Source organism: Sphaeramia orbicularis, chromosome 17 (assembly GCF_902148855.1).
Source record: "Sphaeramia orbicularis chromosome 17, fSphaOr1.1, whole genome shotgun sequence".
Lineage (NCBI taxonomy): Eukaryota > Metazoa > Chordata > Actinopteri > Kurtiformes > Apogonidae > Sphaeramia > Sphaeramia orbicularis.
In genome coordinates, this window is record NC_043973.1 from 45849125 (window position 1) to 45871804 (window position 22680).

A 22680-nucleotide genomic window follows, 5' to 3' on the forward strand; every position below is an offset into this window, starting at 1 on the left:
AGAGATTCAAGTAAGACGTCGATTTCCACCGCCATCGTCTCTAAAAGAGTTGGAGGGTATTCTAACTGAAGAATGGCTTAAAATTCCTTTGGAAACAATTCACAAGTTGTATGAATCAATACCTCGGAGAATTGAGGCTGTAATTGCCGCAAAAGGCGGACCTACACCATATCAAATTATATTTTGTTGATTTTTTAAGGTGTTTCCATTATTTTGTCCAACCCCTGTAAATTCAAGCACTTTTCAGAGCTTGAAAACACAACACTGATTTCAAGCATTTTCAAGGACTTCAAGCACCCGTACGAATCCTGAACTTCTCACACAAACCCACTTGTCCTGAGTCTCACCTTGGTTTTTTCCACCGCCTCCTCGATCCTCTCCACGATGGCCGAGTCCAGCACCTGAAGGTCACAGGAGGCCCTGCTGATGGAACTGACCGGGTGGCCTTTCAACCATGACGTGATCTCTGCCACTTTCTCAGCTCTGTGGGACGAAAGCCAGAATAAGAAAACAACAGAGATGCATTCTAGACATTAACCCTTTATAGACTACCATTATAAGAGGGCACCTAGATTTCTTTATGTTGTTTTTGCATCAGAAGTGTCTTTTTTGCCAATTCATTTGCACCTTTTTTCAGGAAGAACTTAATTTTCAGTATCAGGCCATTAATTATGATTATTATATGTAATTACTGTTTAAAACAGTGTGTTATAGCAAAAAAAAAAAAAAATGGACTTGACATTTTTTATTACACTTACTATCAAAAACAACTGTAAATGTTCATAATGAAACGTTGAGATTACACAAAAATAAACTTTCAACTATTTTACATGTGCTCAAATATTTTCATCATTAAACCTTTCTGAGGTGATTTATCACCTTTTTTGAATAATATTAACCAATGTATTTTGCAATTTTTGAGTGAAAACCTGGCATTTTCCTATATTTAATTCACTGATCATGTAGATGTTCTGTAAAAGCTCAGATTAAACTTGAGGGTTATTACATCAGAAACAGAGAAAACTGAAGAAAAGGTGACTTTTTCAGTCGAACCTATCATTAACTGAACATAAACCTTCAATATCTGGCCATTAATTATCATTATTATATGTAATTAGTGCTAAATAGAAAAAAACAGACTCGAAATAGTTATATTATGAAAAAACAACTGTAAATGTTCATTATGAAATTTTATGACATTACATACATAAACTCAACTATTTTACATGTGGTAAAATATTTTTGTTTTTCCAGATCAATCTGTTTTCATGTTATAGCTTCTTATTTTTAGTTAGTTTGAGTCATTTTTATGCTGTGTGATAGTCGCTGTTTACTTTCTGTCTAGTTGTAAATACAGCCCCTTATTTCACTGAGAAATTCACATGTCTTTTGTAGACAGTACATCTCTTTCTGCCCTGGTTAGCTCTCTGCCTATATATTTACATAAATAAATATACATACATACATTTATATAATATTTACAGCTAAAATGCACCTATCAATGAACTAAACAAAGCTGAAAAATACAAATAAAAACAGCAAAAAAAAAGCAGAAAAAAGCCAAAACTCGACAAACACACGCTAGTAGAACGCTTCAAAACAGCACTATCACTGTTATATACAATTATTTACAAGAATTCACTGCAAAAACACAGCTAAAATACTGCTAAAAGTAATAGGTATCTCTAACTGACTGCACTCTGCTGCTGTTTGCTATGTCTGTTATATATCAGTCAAATCTCTGAACCTCACTTCTTTCAGATGCCATTTGAATTTACTCAATAACACAAACGGTTCAGGACATAATTAATTAAACGACACTGTAAAATAAATGCATCCATTCTGTGTTAAACTGGGGTCATGTGTTGGTTTTTACCCGTTCTGGTCCTCCCCAGGCCAGATGTCGTCCTCGTAGAAAACATCATCGTGGCTGTTTCTCGACACCGTGTTGAAAACCTCCGAAAATCTAAAATGAGCAAATATTGTGTTGACATGTTCTGTTCATTTCCCATATACGAACACGCTGGGAAATAATGAGGGTGTTTGTCCTTGTACCTGTCCAGGTATTCTGCCAGCAGTTCTTCCACAGCCGCAGAGTACAGCCACTCCTTCTCTGTTCTTTTGGTGTAACCGGGAACCTCCTCATTCTTCTTGTTGAACTTCAGGTTCAGGCCAACATTAGCTCTTTGCTCTCCACAGGGACTGGAGATACAGAAGACCAACAAAAAAACATCAGTGACAGAGGTATCCCAGTCAGCGTACAGTTTACCTGTTAATGCAAAGATGCTACTAATTCTAAAATGTGGATAATTGTGACTTAACCCAGAAAGACCCGGAGCCACTTTTGTGTCAGTTCCCATTTGATTTTTTTCTCAGTACCGAACCTTTCTTACTTTATTTATCACCATTTATTATAATATTATCCTCTATATTTTACATTTTTGAGTGAAAATCAGGTATTTTCCTATATTTAATTCATTGATCATGTACAGTCTACTCTCGTTATACCGCCAACTTCCGTTCACGGCCAAATTGGCGGTATAGCGAAAATGGCGTTACAACGGGTTGCGTCCATAATGTGCATGTCTTTACTATATGATGTCTATGCTGCCTCCGTTAACCCGTTCTAATTACGTTTCTAAATAAATCTTGATTCTGTTATGTTGTACGGCAGGGATCGGCAACCTTTAACACTCAAAGAGCCATTTCGACCCGGTTTCCACGGAAAAGACAACACTGGGTGCCGCACCTCGGAGGTGCCGCGCCGCGCCGCTGGCGGTATAACGGTCGGGAAATCAATGGTATAAGTGTTGTTTGTGCATGGAACTGGGCTGGCGGATGGCGATAAGCGGAAATGGCGGTATAACGGCGGGCGGTTTAACGAGAGTAGACTGTAGATGTTTATAAAAGCTCAGATTAAAGTTGAGGGTTACTATATCAAAAACAGAAAACTGAAGAAAAAGTGACTTCTATTATTATTATTATTATTATTATTATTATTATTAATCCAAAATTATTTCATGTGGTGACGTCCAAATAAATTTCTGTCTACAATTCACCATTACAGAGCAACCTATCCCAATTTATTATATTATCCTCTGCATTTTGCATTATTTTCTGTGAAAAATTGAGTATTTTCATATTTTTAATTTACTGATCATGTTGGCATTCATAAAAACTCGGTAAATTCAAAGGTTGTTATATAATTAGAACAGACAAAACTGAAGAAAACACGACTTTTTCAGCAAAATATACGACGGATTCTTCATGAACTAATGTCATTGAGCCAGCTCCATGGGTTTTACTGGTGAATCAATGTTGCAGAAGATGACAGTGTTTCCATGGTAACTACAGAGCCTCTAAACATCCAAATGGGTCATATCTAATGACCATGAAAAGATGACAAACTGTATTTTACACCAATTATTTACAAGTATTGATAGGATTAATGGATCAACAGGTATTAAACAGTTTACATCAGTAGATAGTTTTAATTTGAAATGGATGTTTGGGTCTTTATGGGTTAAATACGAGCAAAAAATTTCCAAATAAAATATCCAGACTTTTTCAAAACTGCTATTTTTTCCCCAGACCTGGACTTTATGTACTTCTATACTTGCACGCCTACTTTTTTGGTTGAGATTGTACCTGTTGTGAGTTGCAGAAAAGTTGATTTTGCAGTAAATTATGTTTTCCTGACAGAGACGTTTCCAAAACACATAAGTGCATGGATATCACACACAAGTTTCACTAGAATCATTCCAGTACCGACCGGTTAGTGAAATCAGATAATTTTTTAGATGTTTTCCTCATGTATTTCTTACCTTACAAGATTATGTGCCTTTGAGCAAACTCTAAAATTCAACTGAGAGAAATTTTCCATACTTAAGACTTTTCACACAAAATTCCAGACTTTTTAAGGCTTTCAAGACCTGTTCAAGCACCGTGTGTAAACCTTGACTGAACACTCACTTCTTCTTGGATCCTCTGCCGATGAAGATGCTTCCTGAAAAGCGGGAGACGAGGTAGCTGGTGATGCCTAGACGAGACGCCAGAACATAACCCGGGCTGTACTTCACACAGTATTTCTGTAAAAACACACACACGTGCAGAATTAGATACAACAGCGACAGGCAGAGGGGACAGAGCCGGTGGAATTAACATGAAGGCTGAGAGCGGAACATGTTTGTAGGCGTGTCTTACATGTTGGTTCTGGATGAGGGGCTCCAGTTGAGGTTCATGTGGGACGTTGAAGACCACACGAACCCGACCTTCTTTAATCACGTCGCTAGAGTCTTGCACCTGTACAGAAAATTATAACAGCAAAGCAGTGTCAAAAAGATCTCCAACAAATGTTGCAATTTCAAAATGTGCAATATTTTTACAAACTAGGACATGCTCAAATATGTCTTCAGTGTCTTATTAACAATATCAGCTTTCATCATTATATTGTTTGGGAAAGTTAATCTAAACTGTGCTTTATTCAGGGTTCCTACAGGTTTCTACAAGTTAAATTGAAGACTTTTTAAGACCTTCTTAAGACTACTTAGAGCAGAATTTAATGCCTATTTCACAGCCATACTGGGAGAATTTAGGAAACTGTATTTATTTACATCAGCAGAGACTGACTATTACATACATACTGTACACAGAACTGAATGTTCCGAGATCATGCCTCACCAGGGGCCGCAAAGTTAACGATAATTGGTTCCTAATTTCAATATAAATTGTCCAGTTGGAACGGGGTCGAGTAACGGTACTTTCTTTGTAGCTGGGACATTTAACAGACACATTTAAACACAATACACCAAACAAGTTTACGGCAGCATAACTTAAGACCTACCAGATCAAGTTTAATACATTTTAAAGACTGTTTTTAAAGGTATTAAATACAGATTTGGAAATTCAAGACTTTTTAGACCCCAGGGGAACCCTATTTATTAAAGCTGTCTTTTCAACCTTTCTTAGAATGCCTTGAAATTAGAACCAACATTAACTTTTAAACCAAACTTTGGAAGACTGTTCTGATTACTGATGCTTTACTAAAGGTTTACAGGGACGCTTCACCGTGTAGAGCTGTCATTTAAGATTGGATTAAACATTAATGGAACAACTCAAAGATGAACCACAGGAAGGGAGACCTTCCATTATAAATTCAGGTTACTGTCTGGTGTCAAAGACAACCGCAGCAATTCTACAAAGAAGGAAGATTACAACGGTGTTTACACTCTAACGGAGCTTATGTAGAAAAATAATTGTGTTATTTTGATAAACTTTTTGTTACATTTGTCTGAGCACTTTTTGATTCTCCCTCATATATATTAATGCTAAATTCAAGTTATGTGGGAATAAGCAAATCCACAGAGCAGTAGAATTTTTGTAAAAAGTCTAAGTTACAGTACATACATATAAAGTTCATGTTTATCACAGTTTGACCACTAACCTCCCCCATTGCGCCATAGTACGGGTTCCCCACCATGAAAACAGTGGTAGTTTGAGGAAACAGCTCATCTAAGCTCGTAAAGCAGGTCAGCGATGAGTAAAAGGCCTTGATGTCCTAAAAAAAAATAAATAAATAATCAAATCAAGCCAAGATGTAGACGATGAGATCTATATGAACATGAATCTGTGTCATTTAGACGGTGAACTGTGCCGCAACAACAATACATGAATGTGAGCTACACTATATAGACAAAAGTATTGGGACATGTTGAATTCAGGTGTTTCTTTTCTAACAGGGGTCTAGAAAATTAAATTAAATTTTAAGGAAAAATTAATGTTTTTATCTCAAATCATCATGAACAGGACACCTTACAGCTGCAGACATGATGTGTCCCAATATTTTTGTCCATATAGTTTATAAACATCAATATTTCCTTAAAGTTTAATGGGAGATTTTTCTTTGTAAGTGAGCTGTGAACAAAGTAGATGACTAGTTGTGGTAGAAAATTATTATTTACAGTCAGAGAATCCAAGATATTTTACAAATGTAGAGGTAGAATATTTAAAATAGTAGTCATGGATAAAAAAATAAAAATGTTGAGAGAAATGAAGTAAAAACCATCTCTGAGGCATTTCAGAAAAAAAAAAAAAAAAAATTAAACCAAACTAACCTATGAAATGCAGAGATATTTATCCCAATACAAAACTATAATATGACATTTGTCATTATTGTTTTGTTAGAAAAGAAACACCTGAATTCAACGTGTCCACATACTTTTGTCCATGTGGTGTCTGTGGATTCATGACCTACTTCCTGTGTTTTTCATACGTGTCCGTACCTTAACGACAGTCTGGTGGGCGAAAGGCAGGACCTGTTTGGCCCACTGTTTCTCCAGCTCCACCACCCCATTGGCTTTGGGGACGTACTTCCTTCCCGTCAGCAGCTGGCCGTACAAAAGCACCTCGCACTCATTCACAAAGATGCCTTTCCTCTTCAAGTAACTGTGAGAACAGAGGTGTACACTTCAGCGACAGGCAACAGTGACTTCAGCTTGAACATGATGTAAAAAAAAAAAAGGCAGTGAGAACCTGAACAAAGGTCTTTAAAGGTCTTAAAGCAAGGGTGTCAAACTAATTTTAGTTCAGGGGCCACATACAACCCAGTGTGATATGAAGTAGAACATAACTACAACAGTACAATCCATCCACTAATCATTCTACAAAAGAAAGCAGGTTACACAGATCACACAAATGCATTATTTTTACAGTCAAAGTTACTAAAACTCAAAGACATCATAGAACTACAAACAACACAAATCATATTCAAAGCCAAAAATAATCTACTACCAGGAAACATACAGAAATTATTCACTGAAAGGGAAGGGAGTTCTAATTTAAGGGGTAAATTTAATTTCAAAATTCAGAGGGTGCGCGCTACTAGGAAAAGTTTTTGCATATGTGTGTGTGGTGTTAAAATCTGGAATACATTGAAGGAGGAGCAGAAGGTATGTTCAAACATAAGACAATTCAAAAACACTTAGAAGAACATGTTTTTCACAAGATATAGGGAAGAGCGTTATTAATTGTCACCATATGTTCACTGTTGTGTATGTATATATTTCCTTCCTTGAGTTAGTTATTATTTGTTTATTTATTCACTAGCACAACTAAGAAAGGCATTGGTAAAAGATTACGTGTATTTGTATGTGTGTGTATGTATAAACGTATATATGTGTATATGGATGAATGAGTGTGTGTGAATAGATATATAAATATAGAAGAGTAATGTAAAAGGAAGAGGGATATATATTATTAATAATATTGTAGGGAGAGGGGGTGGGATTAAATAAGTTATACTTCTTCCCACCCCTTTTTGGGCATGTAAATGGAATTACTGTGCTTTTCTTCTGACTAAGATTGTTATGATTCTTGATATTTGTATTATTACGTATGTTTTGCAAGTGCATACATGTTAAATTTCATTGCATGTTCGGAATAAACCACTAAAATCAAATCAAAAATCAGAAGTGGGCCAAACTGGTGAAATAATAAAAAGTAATAAATAATAATCCACAATTTTTTTCTTTGTTTTAGTGTGAAAAAAGTTAAATTACCTGAGCAACCATGTACAGCCTGAAATTTCTTCAGAAAAATATGTGCAGTTTCAACAATATTACGTCTCAGTTTATTATCAACACAACTTACAGATCACAGTGGCTCTACAAATGCTCAAAACATTTAATAACAGGCAGAATATTGTTAAAATTGAACTTACTTTTCTTTAGAAATTTCAGGTTGTTCATATTTCTTCAGGTTATTCACATTTTATTGTGAAAGGATAGTTTGTAAATGTAAATATTTTCATCATGTAATTTTACCTTTTTCACATTAAACCAAAATGAACATTTGCATTTGTCATTATTTATAGGTTATTATTATGTTATTATTTTATTTGGAATTATATTGGTCTGTATGTGGCCCCTGAACTAAAACCAGTTCAACACCCTTGACTGTTAATATCTTCAGTGAAATTTTTGCAAATTCATCCTATGGGCCAGACTGAACCCTTTACTGGGCCGGTTTTGGACCACAGGCTGTCCCCTGTCTTAAAGGTACCTGGACAACTGCTATTAAAGCACAAGTACTTTTAGCTTTAACTCAGAGTGTAATGGTGTCTAATTTTGTGTTTAGTCTCACTGCTCGGTGATTCCCTGGACATCCTTGAGCCAGTCCTTCTGCTCTTTGTCGGACAAACAGGTGACTTTAGTGGGTGGAGGTGTGGACGGTCTGTCGTAGACTCTTTGGACACCAGGAGGTTCCTCTAGAGAAAACCTGCAAAAGACGGCAAATATTCACAACTGATATTGTTACGACCCATAGGTGGGTCGTAGTGTCACTCCGGGGGTGTGTCCTTTGTTGTGTGTGTGTGAGTGGATAATATGTTGCAGGTGCTGAGCCAGATGCTGCCCCGTGATTGGAGCAGCAACGGGAGGGGGAACTTTAAAGACCGCGGGGCTGGGCCAGACCTGTGTCGCTCTTCCTCCACTCCCAACCCTGCCTCCATTCCGCCAGAAGTCCTGTTCAGAAGTAGGGGTGGGCTGCCCTGTTTGTTCTATCTTGTTTTCTCCTGTTTTTGGTAGGAAGGTTAGACCTTGTATTTTGGTTTCTTTTATTTTGCAGGTCAGCCTAATTTCTCATTAGTGCAGTTTTGTTTGTTGTTTTGGCCAGAGCCCACCCTGAAGTCTCAGTTGCTTTCTGTCTAGTTTTCAATAACCTTATGTTGCACCTTGTAAATAAATCATCTTTTTGTTAAACTTGTAAAACCCGTGTCCAGGGATTTTTTCTCTATGGCTTGGGAGCGAAGATAAGTGATCACAAACTTCGTGTTGCACCCTGGGTCCCCTAGCCGGGGCGTAACAATATGACGGTGTCACAGGGAAAATACACAGGGCAACATTTAACAACCACACCAAGAAAACTCTGCACTGAGGATGAGGAGGACACCATCTCTAATTAACCTTCTGGTATCCAGGTGAGCATTTTATGCACACTTTACACTTCATGTTAAACAAGGTCATGTCATTTTTCATAATTTGTATTGGGTCATAATTCAAAAGTTGTCAGTTTTTTCATGATTTTTAAAATGCTAATCCAGCCACTAAATATTAATAATAGGACTACAAACATTCCTTTTTGGAAAAGCCTTTTCTGGTTGAGTTTATCTGTTATCTGATTTTATCGTTTTTTTATTATTGTATATTGTTGCCGTTTCTGTGGTTGTTCTTGGATTGTGAACTTTGAGATTTGGTGCCAAAGTGCGTTACAAATAAAATTTATTATCATTATCATCATCATAATTATCATTATTATTATCATTATTATTACTATTATTATTATTAATGATGATAATAATAATAATAATAATAATAATAGATTGGATTTCTATAGTGCTATTCAAGGGACCCAAAGTGCTTTACATTATTGATACATTATTCATTCACTCACACATTCACAAAAAATCAGTATATTGTAATTATTAGAAAATTACAACACCAACACCCTTCTCCGAAGTGAGTAAAAAATGTGCATTGACACATTTTAGAACATTTGACCTTGCACAAAGAATAATAATGCATATTAACCAATGTTACTGTTAATCATTTACATTCACCAGGCTGCAAAAATAAAAAAAAAAGTAATCCAATTTTTATGTAGTATATTGAAAAAAACAATTTTTTGTGTGTGTGTTTTTTGCACTTAAAAAAAGAAGTTTCTTTACATTACAAACAGTTACAGAGTATTTGGTATTTTTGTTTATGGCTCAAGTTGATGAAATATTTAAAAAACAGTTAAATAAATAAATAAATAAATAAATGAATGAATGAATGAATGAATGAATGAATGAAGTTAAAAACTAATTGTATGGAAAATATTTTGACTCTCTGGAAGGGATACTAGAGGGTTAAGAAACTAATATAAATCCTTAAGACCTGAGCTGAATTTCTCAACAGCAGCACATTGTCTCAAATAAAAATAATGGTCTATGAGATCTGAGCCACATCATCCATGTACGAGGTCTTACTTGGTCTCTCCATCTGACACTGCAACAATCCGGGCTTCCTCCAGATGGGGCCAGTTGACAAATATAGACTTTCCCACTGTTTGTGCAGCGACCTCATCACATGTCTAACGGAAAAGAGAGGAAAAAACAAGAGGGGATTCATTTGACTCAATATTTTACTTGTAACTTTAGACGACTAAAGACAAAACCAAACTTCTTAGATCGGTTCATCAAACAGTAGCTCTTCTCTTAAAACGCTCAATTCCTTCAACCTTTTTATTTAGCCAATAGTTTATATTTTGCACATTTAACATCTTATTTATCTCAGGCCCTTTTGCACATGTTGTAGGTCATTTACCTCTGACACTTTGCACAATTACCCAGATATTGCACATTTATGTAAATATATATTTTTGTCTTAGTAATACTAGTTGATATTTTTAAGATCTGTTTCTTTTGCATAACATTTTTAAATGCCACTTTGTTTTGGTTGTTTTAATTTCCCAGTTAAATTTTTTACACTTATACTTCTACACTTATCTTAAATTGTCTCTGCATTCAGTGTGGACGGCAAAGTAAGATTTTCATTGTTAATGGAAACTTGTGTCTTTACTGTACATGTGACAATAAAAGGCTTTGAATCCTTTGAATCCAAAGTGAAGCTGACCGTTTCTGCGTCTGAACCGGTGATCTCCAACATCATGTTCTCTCCTCGGCTGCTCTGCTGGAACACAACCACCCCACTCTTCTTCTTATAAAACTGAGGGAAGGAAAGACACCGTCAGGAAATGCATCCATCTGTTCAACAGAAGCTGCTCATTGGACAGACCAACACACAGAACGTACCTTGTGTTTGATGTGTTGAAGGGTGGGGAAGCCACAAAAGTACAGAGCCGAGCGGTCGATGCGCCCGCTGACGTGATCCGGCGGAACGTGCCAGGCGTCCATCGGGATGTCTGTTTTCCTGTAGCAACAAAAACACACACACTGAAGGTCACAACAGGCTGTTTGTGCTAAAACAGTAACACATCTCACAACGTATGAAACTGTTTAAATCAGTGATTCTCAACTTGAAAACCTGTTTTCAGTGGGTCACATGCCTTCGTCTGGGCAAAAAATAATGTTAAGAATCCAATCCAGTGCTTTATTTTTTTATAGAACCGAGTGCTGTCCATTCACACTCTCACAAATGTCGTAACGTAACTAGTTATAAAACATAACAAATTAAGAAGGAATTAAAATGGGTTGTTGAAATCCACTCAATTTTTGCCCAAATTAATATATAAAGATAGCTTTGCAGCACCTGGAGGGTTCAAATTCCAACTGTATGAACTATTAGGGTTCAAATACACAAATAAATGAACCAAAGACTAATACAAGTGGGTTTAGAGAAATACGACCCCTTTAGACGGAATATTTCCATATTTATCATCGCCACCTGCTGGTCAGTTTGGTTTATCATTACACTTGTCTTCTGTGTTTTCATACTGTGATATTCTGTATAATCTCAGGTTCAAAACACAACAGCTTTTCATTAAATATATTTGACAGGTTTAACTTATCAGTTTGGGTCTTGGCTTGTCATTGAGGGGTGATAGAGGGTCCTGAACCCAGACCAGCTTAGAACCACTGCTTTAAATGACCTTCCATCACTTCTAATGATCGTTTCAGACACTGGACACTAGGGCTGAACGATATGGACAAAATTTCATATCTCGATATTCATGCCAGATATCTCGATATCGATACGATACGACTACGGGTTTGGTGAAAACCAAGCATTTTTCAGAAAAATACAAACATCATAATACAAAAGAATGTGGAAAGTGCAGTTTTATTTAAAAGAACTCACTGCCAGTCATTAACATAAAGTATAAATAAATAAATTACAAATCAAACATTTTACTGCAGAAAATGTTTTTTTTTTTTACTGCAGAAATCTATATCGTTTATATCGTTGCTTTTTCGATATTAATATTTTGAATGTTCATATCTAGATATAGATACGATAACGATATATCTTTCAGCCCTACTGGACACAATGATCTGATCGGTTCCTGGGCTTTAACTTCGTACCTGACGCGGCAGTGTATGATGTCGGGGAACATCTGAGGCAGGGGGGACGAATATGTGAACTCGCTCTCTTTATCGTAGGTGTAGATGGCACACTCTGTATGACGATTCCTGGCCTTCTCTCCTTGGGTCAGTTTAGAATTGTAAGGTTCCATGGCTGCTAGTAAGCACCTCTATTCGACAGAGACAACACCCAAATGCGCATGGTTATAGAGACATTTAGTATAAGAGACAAATGTGGGTATCAGGTCAAGACTGATACTATGGAGGAGAAACAAAAACAAAATACAAAAATCGTGTGTTTAACCCATAAAGACCAAAACCATCGAGTGATCTAAACTGCTTAATACCTGTTCATCCATTAATCCTATCAATACATGTGAACAAGTGGTGTAAAATACAGTTAATCATCTTTTCATGGTCATCAGATATGACCCATTTGGACGTTCAGAGGCTCCATCGTTACCATGGAAACACCTTCAACTTCTACAACATTGACTCACCAGTAAAACCCATGGAGTTGGATCAATGACAGTGGATGGAGATACATTTTTTTTTACATTTGGCTTATGATAGATTTTACTTAAAAAGCCATTTATTCTTCAGTTTTCTCTGTTTTCGATACAACAACCTTTGACTTTACTCTGAGCTTTTATGAACATCTACATGCAAATACCTGATTTTCACTGAAAAATGAAAACTTCAGATGATAACATGATAATAAATGGTGATAAATCACTTGAGAAAGTTTTTGGAAGTTACCACAAAAATATTTCTATGTCTTTAAGGGTTTATTAATGAACATGGTTGAAAACAGATGATGTTATTTTAGTTTTTAATAACATTTTATCGAGAACGACAATCTTCTACGACATTGATTCACCAGTAAAACCCATGGAGTTGGATCAATGATAGTGGATGGTTTATGTTCAGTTATTGATATATTTTACTGAAAAAGTTTCTTAATTTTTTATGTTTTGATATAATAACCTTTGAATTTACTCTGAGTTTTTAGGAGTATCTAAATTAAATATAAGAAATTAAATATAGGAAAATACGTGATTTAAAGTGAAAAGTGTAAAATACAGAGAATAACATTATAATAACTGGTAATAAATCACGCAAGAAAAGTTAAATAGAGAGAAAAAATCATTTAGGAACTGACACATAATTAACACTGGGTGTTTGGGGGTTAAAAAGTAACTAAAACTACATTAATCTTTGTCATTAACGCGTACATTTTTTATAACTGTTGGTGGATGTAGGTGGAGAGGGTTTGCAGCAGGTGGTAGTTAGCTTAGAGCACAGAGGGTTGACAGAAGACAAAGCTGAAGTTTCCATATTAATATTTTATTTTACAGAACATAACTTCCCAGGTCTCCATTACTCTTTATCTATATCTATATCAAACATATATAAGAGCATAAACTCCTTACTACAGAGACAGTAATCATGCAGATGTGTAGGACAGAACCCCACACCCAGACAAAATTAAATCTGAACTCTGGTAAATCATAGCAAAAGAAAGCTAGGCTCCACCTTGTGGTAATATTTGGCATTACAATAACACATGAGCCTGACTGGCTGTTCATCTGTCCTAAGTGAATAAATTTTTCATTGGTATGTTTTATTGCATTTTTATCACAGCCTTTTCTCATCCCTCATAAGACCTCAAAAAAAAAAAAAAAAAAAAAAATAGGACCAGTCTTGCCCACTGGATGAAGTCTGCCAGAATAAGACTGAATGTTTCCATGTGTGGGCGGTAGGGCTGTGTGTTACCGTTCTCACTACCACACAGTGATGATGAAAAGTTTTTATATGTTCATGTTCCACCAAAACACCTTCTCTCCGTACACAGTCGTTCACCCAAACATGAGTGTGGTTTGTTTAAATAACCAAGAAACCCACAGAACTTTAACCCCTGTTTTAAACACAATAATGGGTGGTTCCAGAACTATTGACAGCAACAGCAGGAATAAAGTGTGGAGATCTGACTAAAACTAACGATAAAACTAAACTAAATCTAAGAATCTTTTTTCACTATTTGGTCAAAATGGACAAACTATGTTAAATTTGTAATGGATGTGAATTGAATACATTGGTTATGTGAAAACAGTGATAGGATATACATTTCTGTTTAGGTTAATGTAGGCAGACACAACTTAATGTGTTTTATCTTGGTGATGAAGTAACGGAGGAAGCCCTCTCCTCCAGCCCACTTTTTTTTTTTCTTTATTCTATTTGTTCTATATTCGACTAAAAATCTTGGATTAGCATCTTCATTCAAATTTGATGTGTGGATATTGAATTGTACCCGAAAGGGAAGTTTTGTATAACAAGCTTTCCCAAATAAACAAAGAATGGAAAAAAAAAAAAAGCATTTTTAAAACTTTAACTAAATCAATCTGGCAGCCATGCTTTAAAGACTAAATCAAATGAACCCTTAAAGACCCAAAAATCCACTGGCAACCAAAATCATTCACTGATCTAAAATGTTTAATACCTGTTGATCCACTAATTCTATCAATACATGTAAATAACTGGTGTAAAATGGTGTTGTCATTTTTTCATGGACATCAGTTATGACCCATTTGGACGTTCAGAGGCTCCGTAGTTACCATGGGAACACCGTCATCTTCTACAACATTGATTCACCAGTAAAACCCATGGAGTTTGATAAGTGACAGTAGTTCTTAAATCCTGGTTTTTATGTAGAATTAATCGCATATTTTGCTGAAAAAGTCATGTTTCCTTCAGTTTTGTCTGTTCTGATACAACAACATTGATTTACCAGTAAAACCCAGGGAGTTAGATCAATGATAGTAAATGGAGACGCTTATTTTATGTTTATATTTTGCAGAAACAAATCAGCTTTTTCTTCAGTTTTCTCTGCTTCTGACATAATAACCCTCAACTTTAATCAAAATTTTGATGAACACCTGTATAATCAGTGGATTAAATGTAAGAAAATACCTAATTTTCATTTAAAAATGCAAAATACATTGAGACAATGTAAATCCCTTCCCTTCTTCTTAAATTTTTTTTTTTTTTTTAATTAATTTATTTTTATTTATTTATTTATTTTTGTGTCACCAGTTTAATTGTTTTATACAGACTATGTCTTAGTATTCTTTTCACTGTACTGTTTGTTGGGTTTCATTGTTATTTGTTCCTAAAAAATATGCAAATCTAAACGTAATGGTGTTTACAAACATGATTAATGTTGACATCAGTGTGCCCTGGTATTTGTATGTACCTTTAATTCTCTTGTATACACTTCAATAAAAATATGAAACAAAAAAAGCAAAATACAGAGCATAATATTAGAGTAAGTGGTGATAAATCCCTTAAGAAAGGTTAAAAATACAGAGAAAATCATTTGGGAACTGCCGTAAAAGTCAAGTAAGGTAAGTAAAGTAGCACTGGGTGTTTATGGGTTAAAAGGAAACTGAAAACTAAATGAAATCCGACTGTGTGTGTTCGTACCTCGTCTATGAAGGGAATAAGGACCACAGCCTCCCATTCCTGCTGCTTTCCATTTAGATCCGTTTTAAAGTCCAGTGGATAGTACTCGATAATGGGAGAACGTTCACTGGTCATCAGGTGCTGAAACATTAAAGCGACCCGTTAGTATTTTTATTATTGTATGTATGGATCTCACGCACTGTTCGTCATGTTAATACTGACTCATAGAGTGAACTCTCAAATGGTGGGAGGAATACAAAACAGTGCAAGATGTGGTACCCTGTAACATTCAGGCAGCAGTTCCATACTGGCAGCAGGTAAAACAGCCAACAGCTGCTGGAAGGGCATGAAGGGCGTCCCAAGGTCAAAGGTCAACTTCAACTCTGATAGATTTTTGATGTCAGAGAGGAAAGGAGCGTAATGGTAGGGGTAGTACCTGGACAGACACATATATGTTATTAGAAGAGGAAAATAGAGTAAATAAAATAAAATGAAATAAAATAAAATAAAATAAAATAAAATAAAATAAAGAGACTAAAGGAACATCACTAGATTTGACATTATAAAACATGGGTGTCATTTTAGTTCAGGTTCCACATTCAGCCCAATATGATCTGAACTGGGTCGAACCAGTACAAAAATAACATAATAACCTACAAATAATGTCAACGTGAAATTTTTATTTATGTTTTAGAGTGAAAAAACTAAAGTTACAATATGAAAATGTGTACATCAACAAACTATCCTTCAAAAACATGTAGAAGCACGAAAAAAGTACAATTTACTATGAAAAATAAGTGCTATTTTTACAATATTTATGCCTCAGCCTCTCATTTAAACATGTACATTACAACTTACAGATCACTATGATCTCCAAATACACAAAACATTTAGTAACAGGCAGAATAATGTTAAATTTGTACTTATTTCTGTTAAAATATTTCATGTTGTTCATATTTGTTCAAGTTATTCACATTTTTTGTCAAAGTATAGTTTGTAAACGTAAGCATTTTCATTTAATTTTCCTATTTTTTTCACTAAAACAATGAGAAGATTTTGCAGTTGTCATTGTTTATAAGTTATTATGATAATATTTTACTGGTCCCACCCACTTAAAATCAGGCTGAATGTGGAACCTGAACTAAAATGATTATTAATATCTTTAGTGTAAATTTTTCATTTCACAAATTCATCCTTGTTGGATCCTTTTGTGGGCCGATTTTGGCCTCCGGGCTATGTTTGACACCCATTTAATCAGAGCTTCAAGTCAAATCTTTATGAGGAAAGGGGAATAGGTCATATAGTCGCTGAAAAAATTATTAGTCCATCAAAAGTCATCAAAAACAATAGTTATGCAATCCAGTACTAACTCCTGTGTGTATCATGTGACTAAAACAGACAGAAAAAAGAAAACATGGAATGTTTAAAAGCACTGTTTTTGTCAGTACAATGCCATAGATATTGATGGAAGAACTGAAGTGATTTTGGTTATTATCAAGAAAACATGGAAAATGGATAGATATCAGCTCTGAAATTAAACTACTATGAGCTATTTTTGTTGTTATCATTATATTTGTTCAAACAAATGTACCTTTAGTTGTACCAGGCATTAAAATGAACAAGAAACTGAAGAAAACAAGGGTGGTCTAATAATGTTTTCTGTGACTGTACATTTCAGGCTCAGTTCTCACCAGCTCCAGGACTGAACTCCATGGTAGTAGTAGTGGAGAATCCACTGGATCCCTTCAACATAACACCGAGCCTGCGTGGCTAGAAACTCACTGAAAACAAAGAAAGAAAATATGAAGTCATTAATCAGCTTTTTGCTCATTGTGTCAGTGAATTTTGGGCGCTGTAGCTAATCAAAACAACCATTTGTTTGTGTTTGTATGTACGTAAATATACAGGGTGTCCACAGTCTCTTTACACTTTAAAAAATGTATTACAAAAGCAATTGAAGAGACATGTTGATCAGATTTATTCTATGTACTCAGTGGTTATCAAAGTTTTAATCACATTTTATTTGTGTATTCAGGTACCCTGTTAACTCTTTCCCCGCCATTGACGAGATATTCCGTCAATCCGTGTTTTCACTGTTATACTGTAGTTGAAGCTGTTGTGGTTCGTGTGAATTACTTTCCTTAGTCCAAAAACAAACAATTAAGCAGCTTTTTCGGAAAAATGACGGACCGGGTTTAACGTTTTTGCACTGGAGTCTCTGTATCCCATGGCAACGCATCCAGCGGCAGTCACTGAATGAGGAAATGCAGACGGTGCAGGAACCGCACACAGTTTCAAAAGCCTTAAAGATGATTATGGAGACAGAGTCTGATAATTCAATATATGACGGAGCTACAGAAGAACCATTTAGAGACAGGAACGGAGAAATAGAAGGTGAGGGAGACGGACACGGAACATGGGAAACACGGAGCGGCTCAGGTCCGACACGGGGGGGGGGGGGGGGGGCACACGGAGCAACACGGAGAAAATGACAGACAGGAGGAAGTGAAAAGAGACATTTATAGAGGACATTCAAGGAGAAGACAGACACACAGACGTGGGACAAGACAAAGGACAGCTAGTGTTCATCTGTTAGAGTGAGTTCAGATTCTGAATGTGGACACAGAACAGATTCAGCTGTATAATGTCAGCGGGGACACAGGTAAGACACTGTTTGATTTGGCTTTTGTATGAAATAAATAAATACATATATTCATACAAAGATAAATAACTAGATGTCCATATAATTATTTACAGATCAAACACAGCAGCTGGTCCAACAGGAGGATGTGGTGCAGCCAAAGAAAGGCCAGAAATCTACAGTATTTAGTGCATTTGTTTCTTTTTTTCTTGAAAATGAGGAATATTGAAGTGTTTATATCAAAAAGCTAAACTAATATGTGAAAAACTCATAATTGGTGTATGTAAATGTGCAAAGTTTAGAAGGAACCTGGTGCTTTAGAAGACGTTTGGTCTAAAGTTTGGTGGTGGATTCCCCTAACATTTGCAGGAATGATGGGATATCTTAGAGCTGTTGTTACTATTATTGCTGTTATTATTATTTTATTTTGTGATTTTGAAGACAGTGTTACTGTTGGTAAATAAGAAAGAGTCAAAAATGTAAATAGGAAATCAGTTTTCTCTTGAAAATCAATATCTTTGAAAAAAATGCAATTTTCTCAGCTTTTTGCTCAAAATTCAGTTTTTCCTGAAATGACCAATATTCAAATGTTTATATCTCACGAACGAATAAAGATAGAATAAAATAGTTTTTTTGTGTTTAAAAGTTGAAGTTCTGTCTTTCTTTTGATGTATTCAGTGTTCACATACTCCTAACACAACATTTTCAGTGAGCCTCCAAAGATTAGTGAAAATGACCAAAACGGCTGGCGCTGGCTACCAACTCACTGGAAAATGCTCTGGCGGGGAAAGAGTTAATGAAAAGGATTCTGTTATCCCTTTCCCCTCCTCAAATTTACGACCCTCTGATTACCTATTAAATCATCAGACATCACATTTTTTTTAAAAATATAAATCGCTACACCCTGCTCCAAACTACTAAACATCCAACAATATTCAGGATTTTAACCTTTAAATGCCAGTTTAATTATCTGAATTAAAATGTTAAATATCACTAGTTTTCTTCTAAATAAAATGTTGACATTAGAGTATGTATGGTTATATAGTGTAACAGCAGCGAGATTAAAAAACAATTTCGCCAAAACTCTTGTTTTTCGATTAAAAGTTTTGCGCTGGCAAGAGATGGGTTTTTTGAGCATAGCACAAATGGTATATCACATAAAACTGGAATGAAAGACCTTTTTGCGCAAGTAGAGTCACGTGAATTAAAAAAGCAAAACAAAAAAAAAACGGATGTTGACTAACGTTACAACATGTGAAAAACAAGAGTTTTAACAGAAAAATGGCACGATATGTGTGGACATACCAGGAAACCCAATCATTTTTTAAGTTAGTACTGGATAGAAGGATAACATATAATAATAATAATAATAATAATAATAATAATAATAATAACGAATATATCTGTAAATCAACATGATATTAACGCTCGTCGCCATGTTTATGGAATAACTTCTCGTGTCATCTTGCAATAATAAACAAACAAATCATCACATTTGTGATTGAACGGAAAAAATGATATTACACACTTCTGTTTTTTCAACATTTAGTAAATATCGGTAAAGTTTGTGCATATGTAAAATTGGAAAAGCGACTACTGACTCCATTGATGAGGTCATGATACAGCCAACATGGAAACAAATCCAGTACCGTCTTCATGTAACTAATGGTACCCATATAGAGGCGGATTAAATGAGGCAAAAAAAAACCCCAAAACTTCAAAATCAACTTTTCATTTTGTAATAATTTCCACAGATTTGTGTATTCTTTTGCTTTTTGGAAGAATTCTGTTGAATTGTACAGAGACTTTCTGGACACCCTGTATTTGTCGAATCATCTTTAACATTAGACAGAAGCACAGCGTCCTCAGGTAACAGGTTCTGTACTCACTCAGACACCACATCCACCCCCATCTTGGTCATATAATAGGTCCGTTTGTACTGTCTGAACTCTGTTTCAAAGATGTCGTCTTCCTCCTCCTCTTCATCAGCCACTGTGCCTTTTCCTTCTCCAGTCATTCTCTCTGATGAGGACAGAGCTGCCAGACAGAGGGCGGAATCCTGAAAGAGAGTTATTAATATTGTACCTTATTAGCAGGCTTTGAAGAAAAGCATGGAGAAAATGTTCAAAGTCCAACTTCCATTCACATTTTATTTCATATACTTGGGGTAAAAAGAGAACCGATATCAACAACAACAAATATCTATTCAGAATACTGTAGGTGGCAGGTAAAAATACCATCACCAGGAAGTGGCTAAAAAAGGATGTAACAAAAACAGAGGATTTGGTCGAGGTTATACAGTAGGTGATATCTACAGGATGGAGAGGCTGATCTTTCTCTGTTTGACTTGAACCAGACATTCACTGGGTTGATTTTGTAAGACCATTAAGAGCTGATTTTATCCAATAAGAATTATACGGGGGGTGATCCGGGAGGTACATACCTCACAATGAGTACACACAGACCATATGAACGTAGAAAGTGAACTTCAGATGCTTTACTAATTCCTGTAAGTCTCCCACTGTTGTGGAGCTCATTTTCCTTTTCCCTACCTACAGAAACTTTATTTGAGGGGGGCAGAATGTTTGTTTAAGGGGGCATTGACCCCTCTTGCAATCACCCTTACCCCCACCCCCCCCAGAACCGGGCCCAGATCGGCCCAATCTCATGACTAAATCCCACCTGATCGGATCCTCTAAAAAAATGCCAGATCAGTAACCGATACCTATCTTTAGGTCAGATCAGGACATCCCTAATGTAACCCTGGGTTCATGCTGCAGAATAACTGTTCAGCGTTCATCTCCTATGGGGAAAATGGTTTCTGAGAGAAAAGACTTATTATTTGTCATTAACTCTATTTTAGGTTTTTGTGTATATTTTTGTTATTTCTGTCTTTGCTCCCCCGTATGAGTATGTTTGTTGTTTTTTTGTTTTTTTTACATATGTAAAAGTTACATACACTCACACTTGTTTTTAGGTTGATGTTTTCATTATGTTTGATGTTGTTATTTTATGCTTTTACTGTCTGTAAGGTGACCTTGGGTGACCTGAAAGGCCTGACCAAATAAAATGTATTATTATTCTCATTATTATTATTATTGTATTATTATTATTATCATCATCATCATCATCATCACATACATGATGCAAAAATGCTGATAAGATAATGCTGTCTGAAATAAAAACATAATAATTACAAAAGTAGAAAACCACTCGGAGAGCGCAGACACCCCCCCTGATAAACCACCAAAATTTTATCATTTGTTCCTTGTGCCAGTATCAACATTTCCTGAAAATTTCCTGAAAATCTATCCATAGTTTTTGAGTTATCTTGCTAACAGACAAACAAACAAAAACAAACCAACCCTGGCAAAAACATAACCTCCTTGGTGGCGGTAAAAGGGGAGTTATTGGTTCAACCAGATGCAGACAGAAACTGTACAGGTATATAATGACCGGCTGTGTGGTGCTCTTCTACTTACCTCCTCTTTGATTGCCATCTTTGCCGGCAGCCTCCTTCTCCGCTGCCAGACCTGCCGCCTCGTTCAGATACTTGTTACCAACTTTGCTCTCAAACCACTTCAGGTCCACGAACACTTCACTGAAATGCTCCCGGTCAAACTGGAAGGAAAAAATAAAAAATAAAAAGATATTAAAGAGAAGTTTATACTGGCAGATAGTCCCAACAGAACAAAAAGGTCATGCAGTGTTCTGAATTTAATGCTTCGTTAAGTCGTTCTGTAACCTGAAGTATAAAGTTCAAAGAGCAACAAGAGGAAACAAACATATTTTAACTCTTATTTCATGACATAATAGATGAACAAAAACTGTATCAGAGTGGAGAGAGACCAAATGATCAGGAAATTTTACAAATTCTCATTGTTGGCAGAAGTTGGTACTGACTTATATTAGGTTTATCAATTAGAAATAAAGACTTTAAGAGAAAATAACTCAAGATTCTAAAAAAAAAAAAAAAAAAAAAATGTTTTGGTTATTTTTATGTTCGTTGACTTATTTAGGTGTGATTATTTAGGGTTCTGATCTTTAGTTTATCTCCACACTTTATCAGACCTAATGATCTTGATTTCTACAAATTCTCGTTGTTGACATAACTTGGTACTGACTAATATTAGGTTCATCAATTAGAAATAAAGACTTGAAGAGAAATAACTCAAGAATTCTGGAAAAAAAATCTGCTATGGTTATTTTTATGTTCATTGATTTATTTAGGTGTGATATATTTAGGTTTCTGATCATTAGTTTTATCTCCACACTTATCAGACCTAATGATCGGGATTTTTACTAATTCTCATTGTTGGCAAAAGTTGGTACTGACTAATATTAGGTTATTTCAAATAAAGACATGAAGAGAAAATAACTGAAGAATTCTGGAAAAAAAAAAAAAAATCTGATAGGGTTATTTTTATGTTCAGTGATTCAGGTTGATTTATTTCGGTGTTTATTCCTGTTCAGCTCAACGGTATAGCTGAAATTAAAT

At 35.5% G+C, this 22680-nt stretch overlaps 1 protein-coding gene across 1 annotated transcript in view; it reads right to left on the reverse strand.

Annotated features, from left to right (window-relative positions):
- Positions 1–22680, reverse strand: part of xrn1 (5'-3' exoribonuclease 1) — a 52616-nt gene that overhangs the window by 21071 nt on the left and 8865 nt on the right. Inside the window, 17 exon segments of the mRNA XM_030159986.1 lie at positions 348–483; positions 1877–1966; positions 2056–2202; positions 3973–4088; positions 4204–4302; positions 5444–5557; positions 6282–6444; positions 8140–8274; positions 10025–10128; positions 10671–10763; positions 10850–10967; positions 12080–12249; positions 15563–15682; positions 15821–15977; positions 17233–17322; positions 20072–20243; positions 21671–21803. Coding sequence (XP_030015846.1) covers positions 348–483; positions 1877–1966; positions 2056–2202; positions 3973–4088; positions 4204–4302; positions 5444–5557; positions 6282–6444; positions 8140–8274; positions 10025–10128; positions 10671–10763; positions 10850–10967; positions 12080–12249; positions 15563–15682; positions 15821–15977; positions 17233–17322; positions 20072–20243; positions 21671–21803 — 2157 coding nt within the window.